We start from the raw sequence: 18,841 nt of genomic DNA, 5'->3' as shown, positions 1-18,841 counted from the left end.
CGCAGGGCGGGTGCTGGGATTGAGACCACAAGGACCAGGGGAGTGAGGGCAGCTGGATCACTGCAACTCCCCCCATTTTATTTTATAATACATTGCCTGTCACGGGGAATAGTCCTCTAATATTTTTTGTCTTAGGTGACATCCTGCCCCCAAAGTATTGCCCATCCGTGGCTACCCAGACACGTAGCCCTAAATCAAGTATCCCCAGGACTGACAGTGCCAATGAGCCAGACCAGCACTGCAACCATCTAGCATGCACTAACTGGGTGGTAAAATTAACAAACCAGTATTCCAAACCCCTCTCATATGACAGTTGAGTTCCATAACAGTAGTAGAAACATGCAATACAGTACCATGAGTAACACACATAACATGATTAACTGTTGAAAAGTCCAAAGACAGTCCACTTGCTCCTGAACCAGAGCTACTTGTTGGTTCAAGGTCAATATGCCCAATTGAATATGTCCAAAGCATTGCTGACTCTTTTCAGCAAGCTGGTTGACAGTCTCAGCCATCCACACAGTCTGTGAGAGAGCAGGTCCCGCAGCAGTAGCTGTGGTGGCAAAGCTCTGCTCCAGCTGCCTTCTGGCCCCAGCTGCACTCACTCTGGATCCAAACTGCTGCATGAAGTGGAGCAGAACTCAGGGAAGCAGGCTTGCTGCTCCTGCTCTGGAACCATTGAAGAGGCCCCACTTTAACAATCTTTTAGGGAATTTGGGCGTCCTCAACCTACTTCCTGCTGAGCAGGGGTGCTGCATTCTTGGGAGCATCAACATTACATCAACATTTTAGGGGGTCTCAGTGATTCAAACCACATAAATTTGCAATGAATCCACAGGTTCTCATCCTCTGTGGAGATAAAAGCAGAACCTCTTTTCCAAAGCATCAAATCCTTAGTCCCATATTTTAAAGTAAAAATACCTTTGTTAGCAGTTCCCAGATCAAATGTCTTTCTTCAGTTCAGAACACAAAAGACAACACAATCAACACAATAATATATCTCTACACATTCTATCTTTTGAGGCCCCCAATTCACCTTCCTGCCTCCTTTTTATTACTTCCCTACTGGCCAATCTTCCTGGGGGTATCCCTCAGAGCATCTCTGGGGATGAAGACACACATACTCCTTTTAATCTGACTTGGCTTGTTCCCAGTCTGGAACATTTAAACCCCCTCCTGTACAAAATCTTTGGCTGTCTTCCTTGTTACTTCCGTGCCTTGTTGCTTTTTAAGACCTTTCAATTCACCCTCCCGCCTCTTTATACTTGCTTATCTTTTGGAGGATGTCCCTCAGAGTTATCTCTGGGGATGAAAAATAAAAACACTTTACTTTCCCCAATACGCTCCTCGATTTAGCCAGCAGCTGGAGCGACCCCATTCACTATCCCCACTTTCCAGATCTTGGTTGGAACCTCCACTTACTGTGACCAGCTGGCCAGGGCAGCCTGGATAGCCAAGACTGCCAGGGGAGGGGTGGGGTGTGTGTGTGTGTGTGCCAGGATTGAGACACAGAAGCTTCTTTTCAGGTGGAAGAACAGCAACCTTTATTTTGCCCAGCAACCTTTTATACCTCTACTCCTTCAGTGGAGGCCCACTGGCCAGAAAGAGCACAAACATCCTTGTCAATTACAGACCACAAGGAAGTTCCCCTGCTGGTCAGGGGGAGTGAGGGCAGCTGGATCACAACATCCTAATACCCATCCATCCCAAAGTTTCCACTCTTTGAGTCATTTTAAGCATTAGACACAGATACCCTGAAGTTTGTGTGCATGCCAGGTCCCTCTTTAAAATGCAAGTGTTCCTACTCAGAAGGGGTTTCTTTTAAGGCTTTGTTCATGGGGAAGGGCAATGACCTGAAGAAAGGCGAATAGAGCAAGAAGTCCCAAGATAGAAAGCCCCAAAACTGTGCTTTCTCATTGTATGAGGAGAGCTAGGACTGGCGGGCCTTATCCTGAGGTACCTAGATGGAAACTGTGAATTCTGTGGTGATGGGTGACAAGGGCTGAGTCAGGACATCCATCTTCTTGATTTCCCCATTTGTGTTCTGTATAAAGCTAGGTCAGTGTGCACATGCCTAAACATCTGGGTTGTTACTGGATTTGCCTAGACTGACTCATCCAGCAGTGAGCTAAACTGCAAGCCTCTGCGACTCAACAGGCATTTAATGTACAGCAACCAGGGCTGAACTCCACAGTACAGTCAAACAAGCTCCTTCAAATCCTGCTCAAACTCCTGGGGTATCTGGATGGAGGGCTACCCAGAGAAATGCGCTTTCAATCTGGGCTTAGCTCACACAAAGGTGAGCCACAAGAATGGTGAGATATATTAACATATTTAGTTACTAAAGTACATTAATTCCATTAAGCAAGAAGCATACTCCAGGTCACAAATGAGTTTTTCCATTGAACAAACTCTTAACACACAAATATGTAAAGAAGGAATTAAATAAGACTCAAATAAGGTTTCAGTTTATGTAGCCCAGGCTGGATTTGAACTGAATTTACTTTGTAGCTGGGAGAGCACTCTACACAAGGAGCTTCCTTCTCAGCCAGCTTTCTCTTTTAAAATTAGTTTTTCACTGGCATACAAAGTTATGACGTTCATCATGAGACTTTCATATATTCTTTGGCTTCATAGTTTTCATATGCCTGGGAATTCATTGGGAAGAAATCTTAGTATAGCATATGACACTCAATCCATCCTGAAACCTTTTGGGTTGGCTAGCATGAGGGAGAAAGGTGAGGAGGGAGTAAGGAAGGAGCAGCCTAGCGCTCTGAGGGTCTATCCCCTTCTACCTTAGTTCTCTAACATGAACAGCACTGCATCTTCTCATCCACTGGCCCTTCTGAGCACGTATGAACACTGTGAAATACCAATACTTATTGTAACTATTAAGATAAAAACAGACTTTACAAAGTTTCTTTCAATAGAAACAATCCCCTAAAACACAGACATGAGTGGTTCCAGTTTTAACAAAAAGGATCCAAATAGGAGTGACCAGCATATTTGCTAAGCTTAATCATTGTGTCTCTCTTGAGCCCAGCTCCAGTTTGTGAGCCTTGAGTGATTACCCAATCCTGGGAGGAGGTTTAGTGTTCCCTGAGCTGGGTTCCCAGTATCACATCTATATCATGCTTATTTGCCTTGCAGGTGTGACTGGGTTTCTTTTTGAATCTGACTCCTAACTGTAAACAGGAGCCAAGCATGTCTATATGTTGCATGGTGGTTATTAGAATTAAATGCATAAATGATATATGATACCTGTAAGTGTTAACAAATGAATTTGTGTGCTGTTCCTTTTATGGAATGAAGAACTACTGGGTATTGTTCTTTTTAAAAATAATGATGATATGGTGGCCCGGGCGGCCTGCAAGCCAGGCAGAAGCTGCCGCCGGAGCAGTACAGGGTCCCTGGGCGAGCGGCAGAGTCAGGCGGCTGGATACGGTGAACGGCAGAGTAAATGGACATAAGGCTATATATAAAGCTGACATTTATTACTTAAAAAAGGGAGATATAGACAAACATAAAACAAAGACATACACATACACACACGCGCGTGCACGCGCGCGCGCGCACACACACACACACACACACACACACGCACCAGAGAGAGAGAGAGAGAGAGAGAGAGAGAGAGAGAGAGAGAGAGAGAGAGAGAGACAGAAGAGAGAGAGCAAGATGGCGGCGAGGGAGGGCCGAAGTGGCTGAGGTGGGCGTGGTTAGTTCTTAAAGTGATAGCAAAGAATAACACTGGGACACTTTGCCGGAAAATGAGCTTCCATTCTTTTGGAGAAATCCAGTACACAGCAGCTGTCATCATAGCCGTCGATACCCTGGAGTGTAAGGTCCTCCTCAGGTGGAAAGTACAGTAGCTGTCATCCTGGAAGTGCTCATTAAGTGATTTTCTCTGGCTCATCCTCTTTCCCCCTTTGTCCAGATTAAACCCAGTGGTCCTCTCCTCCCGCTCCACATCCTTTCCGTGATGGATGGAGGAACACTGCAAGCCACTGAGATTGGCTTTGTATTCAGGAGCTTGGGAATGTTTTCAAGTTCATGATACGATCTGACCACCTAGGAGGTAATTAGGCCAGGAACTTCCCAGTTCACAAATTAGGAAACTCCAGCCTGTGAAAATGATGCAGCTGGCCTAGGATCACACAGATTTCCATGTGAGCAAGCTTTCTGCTGTCTGTGTTTCTGTCACATACCGTGCTTTCTGGTGGTGAGCGTGGTGTCTGTCTCATGCTTTGATTCGTTAGTCTTCATCCGTGTCCTAGGAGCTGCACAGACCTAGATGTCCCCTCTGTTTTATCTCTGTAGATGCCTTCTCTGTTAATCTAAATGCTTTATGTGCCTTTTCTTCCAGATACCTCCTAGGGAGGAGCCAGCAGAAGTAGGCCACTGTCATGCAGGGCCCACGCAAAAAAATCTTTTCTGTTTGCTAACTAAAGTGACCATCTCAATTTCAAGGATCAGTTCTTGTAAGAAAAGATGGACGTAAAAGCCTAATGAACTTCTTTCTAGCCCTTGGTGTTTCAAAGTTTCAGTTAGTCATTAATATCACTGAAAATGAAGCTATGTTGTTATAGTTCTGATTGCTACATTTAATACTGAAAGTCCAGAGTAACTTTCTGTTGAGAACTGTCTTTAGATTTTGAAGAACAAGCAACACACACACACACACACAGACACATACATACACAAACATACACACACATACACATCACAGACACATACATACACAAACATACACACACATACACATCACATACACGCACATACACACATGCACATGTATACACACATATACACATATCACACACGCATACACATACATACACACATGCACATGTATACACACATATACACATATCACACACGCATACACATACATACACACATATACACATATCACACACACACATACACATACATACACACATATACACACATATACACACATCACATATGCACATATACACATCACATACACACACATACACACACTTACACACATACTCACACATACACACATCAACTACACACACATACATACACATACATCACATACACACATACATCACATACACACATATAAACATCACATACACACATCACATACACACATACACACATATACACATCACATACACACACATACACACACATATACACACATCACATACACATGCACATGTACACATACACACACATACACACATCACATACACACATACACACATATACACATTACATACACACACATACACACACATATACACACATCACATACACACATACACACACATCACATACACACGCACATGTACACATACACACATCACATACACACATACACACATATACACATCACATACACACAATACACACATATACACACATCACATACACACATACACACACATCACATACACACGCACATGTACACATACACACATCACATACACACATACACACACATCACATACACACACACATACGCACACCCACACACCCACTCACACACACACATATGCACACACAGAGCCATTATTACTGTAACGTCCTGTACCGATTTCTTTCCCTCTTGCCTAGATGCAGTGCTTAGCATTGTTTATGCATACCTCAAAGATGGAGGTGACTCACAGAGGAAATTCTGAAGTGGTTGTGGTGGGAAGGTCCAGAAACCTCTGTGGTCACCATGGTATCTGGTTGGTATTCTGAAGGCACCTCAGCTAGGACCTTGCCTAGTGGCATTATTGTCAAACCTTTCATTTTTGCTTTTGGATAGAGTCTTGTTATGTAGTTTTTGCTGGTCTAGACCTCACTACATACCTAGGTTGGCCTCCAAGCTGCAGTCCCCCTGCCTTAGTTTCCCAAGTGCTAGGATTACAAGCTTTTGGTAGGATACCTACTTTATTAATGCAGAATGAGACATGAAAAACTAAGCTTATTTTGTGTTCTCCAAACTGTGCGTTAATAGTGAAATGGTGCATTGCCAAGCTAACAGAGAGGGAATGTTTTACCACCTCCTGAGTGTGAGGGCAATCCTTAACTCCTAACCAAAGCCAACAGAATGAAGGTGATACGACCTTGTTTAAATGCTCATTTTGGGGAACGCTCTCCAATTATGGAGATGACACTAGTTAGCTTTCGTCACAAGGCATGCATGCTCCCTTTATGTAAAGAGACCTTTCTCCTCAGCACCAGCACGACAAACTATGAATGCGTGAGGAGATTGTGCTGTGGGACCCTCTGCTCACCGCCTTTTCTAAGCACGCTGCCCCTTCTGGAAGAGACTGCTTATCTGTCCTGTAATTGTAAACCTTGAAAATATACTCTTGCTTTTTTGGGGAAAAGTATGCTATTATTATGTATTTTTTATGTATTATGATTGTGTGTGATGGGATATGAAATGTGACATAAGGGTTAATTTTAAAGATGAAAGAAAATCACAAAGCATAACACAAAGCAAAGAAAGAGTAGTGACAAAAAACAGGTGGAAAAGATGAAATGTCTGCTGTGTAGGCAGGCCATCCTCCATTGCTGTGTTTGGTGGGTCTGCTCTGGCAGCTAACATCAGACACCCTGACAAGCGCAGTGCTCTGGGCACGTACAGCGGCTGAGGATGGAGCACCAAGAGGGCAGCACCTTCTAAGTTTCCTGTAATCAAACTTTGGAAGACAATGTACTGTTAATCTTGGGAGTGGCCACATGACATCAGAACCAAAGCAAAGGACTAGTTTAATGAGGCCTGTGAATTGTATAAATTAATCCACGTGATTCTAGGTTTTGTTTCTTGTTAATCTGATAAACTAGTCAAACTATATAATCAGAATGAAGCTCAAGGCAAACACCTTAATTGTATTTTTATGGATCTACGTAGACAGCACTCCACAAAACGTAAGAGAGAGGAAAATGGAACAGGGACCCTAAACGTTTCTGTTGTTTCTTTTTTCAATATAGGAATTCACTTTCTAGACAAGGCTGATGTGAAACTCACAGAGATCCACCTGCCTCTGCCTCCTGAGGGCTGGCATTAAAGGCGTGCGCCATCAGCAGTGGTGTGCTGTGCTCCCCTCCAACCCCTCCCAGCTCTGGTACAGTTTTCAATACAGGAACTTGTTGGAGCGGTTCCTTGTGAACCCACCTTTACTGCTAACTGGTAAGATTTGGGAATGCTGATTTGGTGACTTGAAAATTGTTTCTTACCAGTGATTAGCCAAGAATGTCCTAGGATGTTTACAAATAAAGATGTTCTGTGAGAGTAGAAAATAAAAGTTATCTGAAATCACATGACTTCAAATGAGTTTTGATCGTTTCTTTTGGTTGAACATATCCTCAAATTACAATTGCGTCCCAGCCATGGTGGAGTTCCAGGGAGGGTAAAGAGCTGAGGGAAGCTAAGCATCAAGGTGGAGCCCCAGGGCTTCCTGAATACCCCAGGTGCAGAACAAAGTCACTATCATTAGGGACTGCGCCTCGGTTTAATGTGCAGGGCACAGGGAGTTTGTTTAAAAAATTACGGCTTTTTTGTAGTTGTAAGTGTCTAACAATGAGAACTGTGTTATAAACAGCAACACTTCTGGCATTTTAGACTCAGGCAGCTGAAAAAAAACACTCAAAAAAATTTTCAATTGCAGCAGTTAGGTGTTTTTATCGAGTGGACAAAGTCTTCATGGTATAAACAGGCCCTGAGAGCACAAGCCACTTTGGGAGGAAGCTGCAAAATTGCAGCGGCCAATTCATGATGAGACGTGTGTGTATATAAGCGTTGCTTGGGTTCATACTGATGAAAGCCATCTCCTAATGGGAAACTCTATGTTCCCCACTGAGAAACCGGATTTGCTGCTGTAACCCACCTTATAGTGAACTAAACCTGGAAGCAAGTTACTTGGGAGTTTAGCACAGATCCTTTGCATTGCATCAGTACATAACAGTGCATAGTTCAAAGTTAGTGCATCAGGTTTAATCAGGCAGGGTTTCTTCTCGTTACACTGCACCAACAAGAAACAACCTGACTTCATCATTATACAATGGAGACGCCTGTCAAAACAAAACTATCACAGTTCACCCTTTAAATAAACACAAATGTTACTTGTTAATTAAAAATAAAGCAACACACATAGTATGCATACACTTAAATGTTTTAGAAAGCCTTTTCCACAGGGGAACTCGATGGAACTCCTCCCTAAGCTAGACATGTGTGCATGACACACGTATAGGGTTTAAATATTTGCACAACTCATGTGAACATGCCTTCCGGTGTCATCCGTCCAGCTTGAATCAAATAGGCTCCAAATTGAAATCCTGCTGCATGGGGAAAATACACAAAAGCGTGGCCGACCGCATAACAGCTTCCAGTGATGTGTGCGGTCTTCAAGGCATTTCTGAAACACACAAATACCAAATTATGGAACATGGATGATAGAAGGCCAATATAATAAACCCAGAGTGATGAGTGTAGAGGACTTTGAAATGCTCTAATTCTGTGGATACGCATTTTTCTAAGAATTATAAGGTTATCACAGAGAGAACAAGCAATTTTCTCTCCAGTTGCAGATAGTTTGCTATAACAGCACTGCCTTTACTTTCTAATGAGTGGACATGTGTCAGGAAAGAACAGCTAATGTAAGAACTAAGGAGTGGCGGTCCAGTAGTACTTAGAAGTGTTCTCTAATTTCCATCACAGTCTTACATTAGTCGAATACATAGTGACTATTAATGGTGGTGTAGACCTCAGACGTCAGTGCAAATGAGTGCAAATGATCTCTGGTAAAGTAACAGAGAGAAGCAGAGGCAGTGTGATGAGCAGGGCCTGGTAAATAATCACCACTACACCTTGGTTCACATGTAAACCCTCTTACGGGATATTTAGTGTAAAAGGGTAGCCACCCCATTTTCTCTCTTCCACATGTCATTTCCTCCTCAATGTTCTCTCAGAAGTAAGCTGACCCTGTGCCAATGGTCACATGGGGACCTACACTCCTTTGTTGTGCTATCCCTTGATGTTCTTATTTTCTTTTGGTGAAGTCACTTGAGAAGTTAGGACGGGCCGTTCTTAGGAAAGAGTAACATGGAAATAGCTTAGCAAGCAAGCCAGAGGGGTGATCACCTGAGCACTGTATTTCCAAGACAGGAGTCAGTAGAGTAGACTTGAACTATGGCCACCTGTGTCGGGTCTGAAGCATCTCCTCGTACATTTGATCAAAGGCATTTTCTCGTGTTAATGACAGTACATATGTTCTCCACAGCTTCTGTTGAAATCTTAGAAGGTAGCACAATAAAATATGAAAATAATATTAATGATGTTAAACTTCTTGGTAGTGAATTCCTGTCTGGGGATACAGTCTTTCCAGACACTAATTTTTTTCCTGGTAATTATTCTTACCCTCACCCTAATAAGATAAAAATTACTTGATGGGAATTTCTTTTGAAAAGATTTAATTCACACTGTTTAAAATCCTTAAGTCTTCACCGAATTTAATTTTATTTGTTTCCCCAGTGGGGAAATCAAACATTGGCAGGCATGTTCCCATGCAAATGGCTTCTTATAAATTATGAAGCAGTTTTTACAAAAGATAACAGACAAGTCAAGTAAATAATTATCCCATCACAGAATTGTAAATCATAGTCAAACAGGACTCGGGAACAACCCAACAAGGCACCACACAAAGTGGCTACAAAACGCTTTCTGAGACAAAACTAGTTCTATTTTGAAGTCCAGAAACTCAAAAAGCAATTCAAGTATGACTAATGTTTCTTTATGTTTATAGAGTATTAAAGAGAATGATGACATGAGTTTCAAAATGGGGAAGGGAAACATAAAGAAACATTAGTCATACTTGAATACCATGTGAGTCTGAGAGTGGGTTATCTCCAAAGATAAATTTTGTGTTGCAACATTTTGTTTCAGACTACCTCTGTAGACTGTCATACAGGGCACTCAGGTGCACACCTCACATTTATTAAAGGACGTTTTGGGGTTGCAAGAGTTGCCTAGATGGTTTTAAAGTTCTAGGATTCTGCTCTCAGTTTTCATGTTCAGTTGTTTCCAATTCTTGTTAACTTTATAACTTTATCAATCTCAAAGAACGCTTCACTTTTCACATCTGTTGTTTACAAAGAAAATGATGAAGAATGCTGCAGTCTTGCTCTAGAGCAAAAAAGAGATGAGCATTAATAAGAAGCTCCTTGTGATTATTTCCAACAGTCTGGAGTGTAACATCACTATAGAAATTTAGAAAATATGCTAGCTTTTTAAAATGTATATGAGTGTCTTGTTGTCTACATGTCTGCATCTGCATGTCATGTGCATGCCTGGTGCCCACAGATCCTCGGGAACTGGAGTTATGGCAGTTGTGAGTCACCATGTGGGTGCTGGGAATTGAACTCAGTCCTTTGGAAAAGCAGCAAGAGCTCTTAATCACTGAGCCTCCTCTGAAGCCTCAGGAAATATTGTAGTCTTAAGAAAAACTAATAAAGCCATTTTCATCAGAATTTGATGATTTCTTCCAGTTTACATAAGCAAAGGAAATAAGGCTAGCATATTTTATTATTAAAAATTTAAATTTACATTGATAAATTGATTGTGTGTATGCATTTGTGTATGGGAGGGCATAAATGGGCAGGGCAGAGGGCAGCTTTGGTTCTGTTTTTTTCCTTTTACTGTGTAGGATTCCAGGATCAAACCCAGGCTTGGCAGCAAGTGCCTTTACCTACTGAGCTGTCTCGCTGGCCTGGTCTACATTCTAAGTTGGTCTCTGGTAAGTTGACTTGCTGAAAGCAGTAGGGACAGACTCAGATTGGCTAATTTAGCAGCAGTTACTTATTGTACAATCTCGGGTTAATCTCATGACACAAAAATAAAATATCAAAGGACACATTTATAAGAAAAGCTCATGACAGAAAAAATGAGAAAAGAAATCTATGGTGTCTCAATAAATTAGAAAATGTTCAAATTATCACCATTTTAAAAATGTACACGGAAGGCTAAACAACTCTTCACTGTCTCTGAGGCAAATATTTGCTAAGTAGTTCAGTTTATACAGTACAAGCAGACATTCCAAGGCTCTTTCTTTATCTAGTGTAAGAAATGTGGAAAAGTCCAAGGGTTAGGCAAACCAGATCACTAAGTAACTGTCTACACTTAAGAATATGTGTGATGGCAGCTCTAATCTAGTTACTATGATGTGGACTATAGATGACATTGTTATGGTTTAAATTAAATGATGCAGGTCCCTGAGTAGTAACAGTGGACATCAGGCCATGAGACTATGCCACAGGTCACCAAACAGTGGTAGGCAGTGGGCAGCAGGTCCTGAGACCATGGCAGGCCACGAAGGCAACCGGGTCCCAGGCAGGAAGCCAAAAGACCGAGATGGATAAGCACACCTTGTAGAGTGAAGTTGGATATTTATTTAGTGGGCTATGGAGGGGAAGGGCAGAAGGGGAAACAGCAGAGAGAGAGAGAGAGAGAGAGAGAGAGAGAGAGAGAGAGAGAGAGAAACAGAGTGGGGAGGAGAAGTGGGTGGAAGGGAGAGACAGAAGCAGCCTCTTCTAAGGAGAGATGGAAAAGGAAGGACTCTGGCTGCAGGCAGGAAAGAAGATCTTCCTGCCTCAGCAGTTGATGGGGGAGGGAGTGGGTGGGACTTGTCTCTTAAAGGGACAGGACAGACCATTACAGACAATAAAGTTATTTTCATATTCAGAGGATGGTCATCAATTGGCAATCAGCTTTGAAGCAGTATAAAGAGAGAAAAAGCGTAAGGCCTGGAACACACTGCAGCTTCTAAAAGTCTGTCATAATAAAAAGGACTATAGCATACAAAGCAACCCAAACAAAACAAAAACCATCCCCTACCAAAGCATTAAAACACAATGCAAGAGTAGGAAGCCCGAGACAGTAATGTTTGCTAGCCACTAGGGGAACGGATGAGCAGAAGATGTGTGAGGTCAGTCCTTCCACCAAATGAGCCTCTTTCAACACAGATGGTTACTCTATGGCAGTGTTTTCCTAAACCTCAAACATGATGCTCACTTTTTTGATCCTCAGATCCTGAGAAGCTTAAATGTGCCATAGGATTTTCTATATATTTGCATGAGTTGTTTATTTTGATTATAAAAAAGATAGGTAGTATTTAGGTATTATCAATTTCATTGTCTTGTATTCAGTAGCTGTTAGATTTCCTGTACATTTTGAGAAATAAAATACCCAGAATTATTGTTTAAGAACTTTTAATTATTCAGTAAATAGAGGATAGGGAATCATGGCGTTAGAAAATTCCCCTTGACAATAAGAGTAATAGCAGATGACACCGTTATGTGGGTTGCTATCTTCTGGTTGCCATTCCAAGTGTTGTGTATAACGATGCTGTTTTGTGTAATACACAGATCTGTAAATGGATATTTCTATTGTCATCCTTGCTTTTCAGAGGAGCAAACAAAAGGTGACAAGTGTATATCTAACATATTTGTGCCACATGTGTAGGACCTGGCTCAGCTCTGTTCTGAGTCCTAGACTACATTGCTGTAATATACCCACACTTCGCCCAGCATTGGTCTACCTGCATCTCAGTATTTTTACAGCACTCTGCAGATTCTTAAGAGATGGAGTCATAAACATGTGGTTAGTGATGGAAAACACAGCCTACCCTTTCCCTTTCCAGCACGCTTGAGTTCTTGCTTATCCCTGCTGGCAAATCCAGCCACTGCCTCAGTCTCAATCATCCCCGTCACTATGAGGACAGGTGCGAAGCTGAAAATCAGGAGAGTCATCTCCCACCCATGTATGAAGGAGAGAAGAACAGACAGCACCATGCTGGTCACATCTTGGGTTATGATACCAAGTCTCGAAGTTGCTGCCTAGAATCAGATATATTTGGGACAGGGCATACAATTTAGAAGAATTCTTATATATTTCTGTAAAATAAGATGATTTTAAACTTTCACTTGGACTTAAAGATTAATGAGGACACATATTTTGTGAAAACCTGGCTAAGGAATCCTTTCATTTTCCACCTGATATTCAGGATTGTCAGCCACAGAAAATGGCATCTGTTCTCACAGTGTAGGAAGTCTATAGAAGCTTTGGATTATTTGAAATTAAATATGAACTGTTTTGTTGGTTTTATTTTTGTTTTTTTAGATAGGATCTCTATAAACAGTCCTGCTATCCTTTAAGTCATTGGGCAGACTGGCCTCAAACTCTGAGACCCACCTGCCTCTTCCTGCTGAACGCTGCTGTCCATCACCATCTCCCACAAGCAAGAGCTGTTTAAAAGTCACTCCGAGAGGTCTTTTTAGATGTGTGGGATTTCATGCTCTGATTCTAACTAAGTGTCTTAAAAATTAAAGTAACAGGTTTCTTTTGTCTCATTGAAAGGTGTTCCTGCTTGCTTGTGTGTGCCTCTGGGCACATGAGCACATGCATGTGCACACTTGCATGCACACACACATACACACACACACACACCATATACATACCCTATCTCAACCCTAATTTATAATGGATTTTCTTTTAAATAACTGGTCTTATTATTACTATTTATTATTATTATTATTATTATTATTATTATTATTATTATTATTATCAATTGTGTATATATATGCTACCCATATGAGAAGGTCAGAGGAGAGCTCTGTGAGCTATTTCTTTCTTTCCACCTTTATGTGGGTTTTGAGAATCACACTTAAATTCTAGTGCTGAGTCATCTTACCAGCTCCTAACTCAGAAATGACAAGTGTTGAGTCATCTTACCAGCCTCTAACTTAGAAACATGTGAAAACAAAGCTGACACTTGAAGAAGGAGCAGAGTGATGGGCACTGTGAACTACAATAAAGCAAACAAGTAAGAGTGAGTTAGTCTTTCATGAAAAATTTTTTAGTGTTTGCTGTTATGAAACTACATTGACATTTATTTATTTATTTATTTATTTATTTATTTATTTTAAAGGAAAGTAAATATCTTAATATTTAATACCACTAAAGTACCAGTTTTACAGACTTACATAATGACATGCACTTAAAATTCAAGTGCCTGGGAAACATGTTTTAAATTGTATATATAGACTTTGTAAAGATTTTAAGTATTATACCTAAATAAAAGAATTCTGTGTTTTTGCCTACATAGTTATTAAAATCAACTTTTTATCCCTAAAAAGATACTCGAATGAATTGTCTGTCTCTATTTTAATAAAATTTCTTCATGGAATCTGCAAAGCTGAGATTGTTGTGTAGCTTCAGCACAGTTAACCTCTCATATGACTTTCATCGGTCTGTTTTGCTCCATCTCAGCAGTGTTGAGCTACAGGTCCTAGGCTATACACTTGAGGGAGCACTGACAGAGAAGAGCAATTGTCAGAGAGTGAAGAAGGCTCATCATCAAGGAAGATCTCTGCTGCTGTGCTCATTATCACTGCTCTGTGCATGGGCTGAGATGTGGGTGTGCGCATGTATCTACATCTGCATTTACTTATGTAAAGTTTCTCTCTCTCTGTCTCTCTCTCTCCTTTGGGTGTTCCAGACAGGATTTCTATGTGCAGCCCTGCCTGTCCTAGAATTAGCTCTGTAGACCAGGTTGGTCTCAAACTCACAGAGATCTGCCTGCCTCTCCCTGACAAGTGCCGGGATTAAAGGCGTGAGTTACCACTGCTTGGCGTCTAAAATTTCTTGGGTTCAAGAATCTCTGTAGTTCTTCCAAATTCCCACCAAGGTCAGTCTCCTTCTTTCCTTCTTTTGTGTCTCTCTTCACAAGGGATAAATATGGGTCTCCTTTTACCCCCCTTTCCCTCCACTTTCTTCTCCTCTTCCCTCTTTCCTTTATCTGTTTGTGGTTTAAAAAAATACTTATTTATTATGTATGCATGTACATCTACAGGCCAGAAGAGGGCACCAGATCGATGGTTGGCCACGTAGTTGCTGGAAATTGAATTTAGGACCTCTGGAAGAATAGCCTTAACCTCTGAACCATCTCTCCAGTCCTTTTATATGTTTTTACATGAGTTTTCATACTATGATTCTGATTGGCTTGAAACTTGTGAAAATACTCCTGTTTCTGTCTCCCCAAGTGCTGAGATTACTGGCATGTGATACCATGCTTGACTCTTAATTTTCCTTAATAGACTTATCTCTCCATCTGTAACCTATTGGCTATCACAATGACTACTTTCTCCTGCTTGGCACCATCTTCACCTTACTCTGAGTGCTCCACCCATGTTTTTGATACAATGCCTGCATGCCTGGTTTATCATATCTAGGCTCTAGCATCTATCTTTTTTCCCCCCACAAAGATAGAACACCAGCATTCAGCTATTATATCCTACAGTGTTCAATGGAAAGATTAGAGGTTCTCTTTAATTCAAGTATGTGCATTAAATAAGATATTTACCATTTTCTTTTTTATACTTAACAGATTGGTCTCATTAAGGAAAGGCATAAGTGGCAATATTAAGACATAGTGCAAGGTAAGAAAATATCTCCCAAATAATCTTTAAGTAAGTAGAACTGTCTTTATAGTTGTTATATAAGCACTGCATGCTTAATGTGGTGTCAGAAGCCTTCAGTATTAGCACTCAGGAGGCAGAGGCAGAGGCAGAGGCAGAGGCAGAGGCAGAGGCAGAGGCAGAGGCAGAGGCAGAGGCAAAGGCAGAGGCGGGAGGGGGGGTCTGGGTCTGTATAAGTTCAAGCCAGATTGGTCTATATAGTGAATTCAAGCTGTGTAGTGAGTTCAAGGCCAGTCAATACTATGTAGTGAGACTCTGTCTTAACATCCTCCCTCCACTGCCACCAAAGGAAGCCCAAACAAAGAGCAATATTTCTTATGTCTTATGAATGTTCTTTCAGTGGGGAACTTGATACTTGGGCAATGCACTAAAATGTTAACTTTCTTTAGTGCTATGAAGAAAAATAATAAGAACGGATTTTCACTGTGTGGCCCTGAACTGGAACTCTCAGTATAGACCAGTAGCCTTAAATTCATAGAGAATCTCCTGGTTCTGTCTCTCAAGGGATGAGATTAAAGGCAAGTGCCACTACACTTAGCCAGCCACCTGAATTTTGGCAGAGGAGTCTAAAAATATTTATTGAAGGGAAGACACTGTTTTGACTAATATTCATGTTAACTTGAAAGGAGCTACAGGCATCTGATGGGAGGGGGTGCTCAGTTGAGAGAAATGATCCCATCAGTTTGGGCTGTAGGCAGACCTCTATGGCATTTTATTAATTAGTGATTGATAGAGAAGGGCCCAGAGTGGAAGAGACACCATGGAGCTGCCGGATACAAATGCTGAAAATTTTACCTGGTAAGTCACTGCCACATGTCGATACAGAGATTAATAGAAATAGGTTAAATTAAGATGAAAGAGTTAGCCAATGAGAAGTTAGAGCTAATGGGCCAAACAGTGTTTTAATTAACACAACTTCTGTGTGATTATTTTTGTTCTGGGTGGCCAAGACAAACAAGGGGCCCTCCTTCTACAGATTGGCACCCATGTGGCCATCTAAATCCATGTAAAACCTGAGAGTGCTTGAAAAGGAATTCTAGACAAAAAATAATACAGAGTTTAACACAGCTTCTTGCTGTTTACTGGCAGCTTGCCGAAGTACCTTTAAGAGAGATTTTCCTGATTTAGCCATAGCAGGAAAAAAGCCACAGTTGTTTTAAAATGCCGGCTTCCTGGGCTATGCTGCCAGGGTGACCTCTGATTCTTTTGGGAGACCAGCTATTTGGATGGGATTTGTGAGCAGACTGCTACAGTCTGCTTAATGGCAACATGGACCAGCTTTGTGTTTGTAACTGGAGTGGTGCATGTGGCTCAGAGACACAAGCAGCTCCACCATGTTGGACTGTGCAAAGTGAGCAAGAAGTACCGTATATATCATAGTAATAGTACAGCTTAATTTTAGACTGTGCAGAGCAAGCAGATAGTTCCATATATACCCTACTAATAGCACAGCTTAAGTTTTAAAGAAGTGGTTATGATTTTAAGAGTGCTCCTGGATAGTAAAGAATTACCAATTCACAATAGAACAGATTCAGACATAAATGGGTCACAGCGTTGGATAAATGTATGTAGGCTTGGAAGAGAGAAGAAAAAGAGTATAGAAAGTCATAAAATAAAGTCAACGATTTAATAAAAAAGGGGGTAAAATCATTAAAGAGACAGACAGTCTCTTTAACAGACAGTACAGACAGTCATAGATTAAAGGAGTAAATAAAAATAAGCCATGTAAAGCTGAAAAATTCACAGAGATGTCGGATTATGAATATTATTATGTTTTCTTTGAATTTTTTGACGGTGAAGGAGCTAAGCACAGAGAGACATTTCATTGTATGGGCTGTTAAGCTAAACCAGCATGTATATTATAAAGGTATCATGACTTCCACATTTGGGTCTAAGGATATGTTGCTTTGGAAAAAATGGTTCTTCTTTTGTTTCTACAGAGGATGAGAACCTGTGGATTTATTCCAGGCCAATACGGTTTTATAGATCACATCTCCCTGAAAGGTCACCATGAACACCCCCCAAAAATTATGTCACCCAACTGTTGGCTGAGATGAACCTAACACACAGGATACACCATGAAAGACCTGATTAACAGTGCCTGCAATCAGCAGGAAGCAGTATGGACAAATATACACCCATATTCCCAAATATTGTCTATAAATGTTTGTTTACATTTAAAGGTTGATATGATATAGATATGAATAATTTGCTTTGGTATGGATATTGGTTTATTGATACAAATTTAAGGTAAATTTTGTTATGTATATGTGTTTCTGATCTTGATTAAGGTATTGTGTTTGTGTAGATCACTTAAAAATATAATGTATAATTAAGAAATATAGGTTAGTAGATAGTCATTTATAAGATTTTCTAGATATATGGAGATATATTTTAGCTAGATAGTTATTCTCCAAATCATTCAGATACCTTCAGAATATGGCATTTAAATGTTTTAAAGATTTAGGACTTTTCATGACAATGAGACACATCTGTTCCTGGCAGCACCAAGCTACTTCAAGAGCAAGATGGACATTGAAGAGGTTCCTTAGCCATTTGGGCAAGAACCTGCTCTTGCCTGAACTGCTTAACTGGACATGCAGGACCCACAGAGAAATGACTACTGAACTTGCCTAAAGGTGAGATGATCCTTCAGGGTTCCTGCCTCATTAAAGAGTCTGCCAGATATTCTGCAGGGCACAAAAGAAAGTGACTGACAAACTGCCAATATAGGTGGAACTGTCTTTGAAATTTCCTGCTTCATGGAAAAGTCTGCAAGATACTATGGTACTGTAGGCTGAAGATGGAGGCCACAATAATATAGAAGAAGTTTGGGTGACTGTCCAGGCAGCAAGATGTCTCTGTCATTTCTAGAATTTTGGAAATTGCTTACAATGCACTTTCTGTTCACTTAGGTAATTTTATATCCTTCTGGAGTCTTTGATGGAGTTGAATAATAGATATATAGTTATAGTTATAGTTTCCTTAGTTATGATAAAAGATAAAATAGATATAAATATTGTAACTGTAATTCTTGTTTGATATATGTTTTGTTATATGTAATTTTACTATGCTAAAGTAAAAGGGGAGGTGATGTGGAAGTCCCTTCAGTGTGCTGCAAATACCATTAATGAATAAAGAAACTGCCTTGGCCTGATGATAGGGCAAAACTTAGGTGGGGGGAGGAAACTTAATGGCATGCTGGAAAGAAGAAGGCAGAGTAGGAGAGATGCCATGGAGCTGCCAGATACAGATGCTGGGAATTTTACCCGGTAAGCCACTGCCATGTGATGATACACAGATTAATAGAAACGAGTTAAACTGATGTAAGAGTTAG

At 40.9% G+C, this 18,841-nt stretch overlaps 1 protein-coding gene across 1 annotated transcript in view; it reads right to left on the bottom strand.

Moving 5' to 3' along the window:
• The window catches only part of Abcb5 (ATP binding cassette subfamily B member 5), a 96,174-nt gene that overhangs the window by 8,113 nt on the left and 69,220 nt on the right, over window positions 1-18,841 (bottom strand). The window contains 4 exon segments of the mRNA XM_087911838.1: window positions 8,241-8,390; window positions 9,172-9,240; window positions 9,242-9,271; window positions 12,665-12,864. Of these exon segments, the coding sequence (XP_087767964.1) occupies window positions 8,241-8,390; window positions 9,172-9,240; window positions 9,242-9,271; window positions 12,665-12,864 (449 nt within the window).

The sequence above is a fragment of the Myodes glareolus genome, chromosome 11 (assembly GCF_982192425.1).
Source record: "Myodes glareolus chromosome 11, mMyoGla1.1, whole genome shotgun sequence".
Lineage (NCBI taxonomy): Eukaryota > Metazoa > Chordata > Mammalia > Rodentia > Cricetidae > Myodes > Myodes glareolus.
This window is presented reverse-complemented; position numbering and strand designations above follow the sequence as displayed.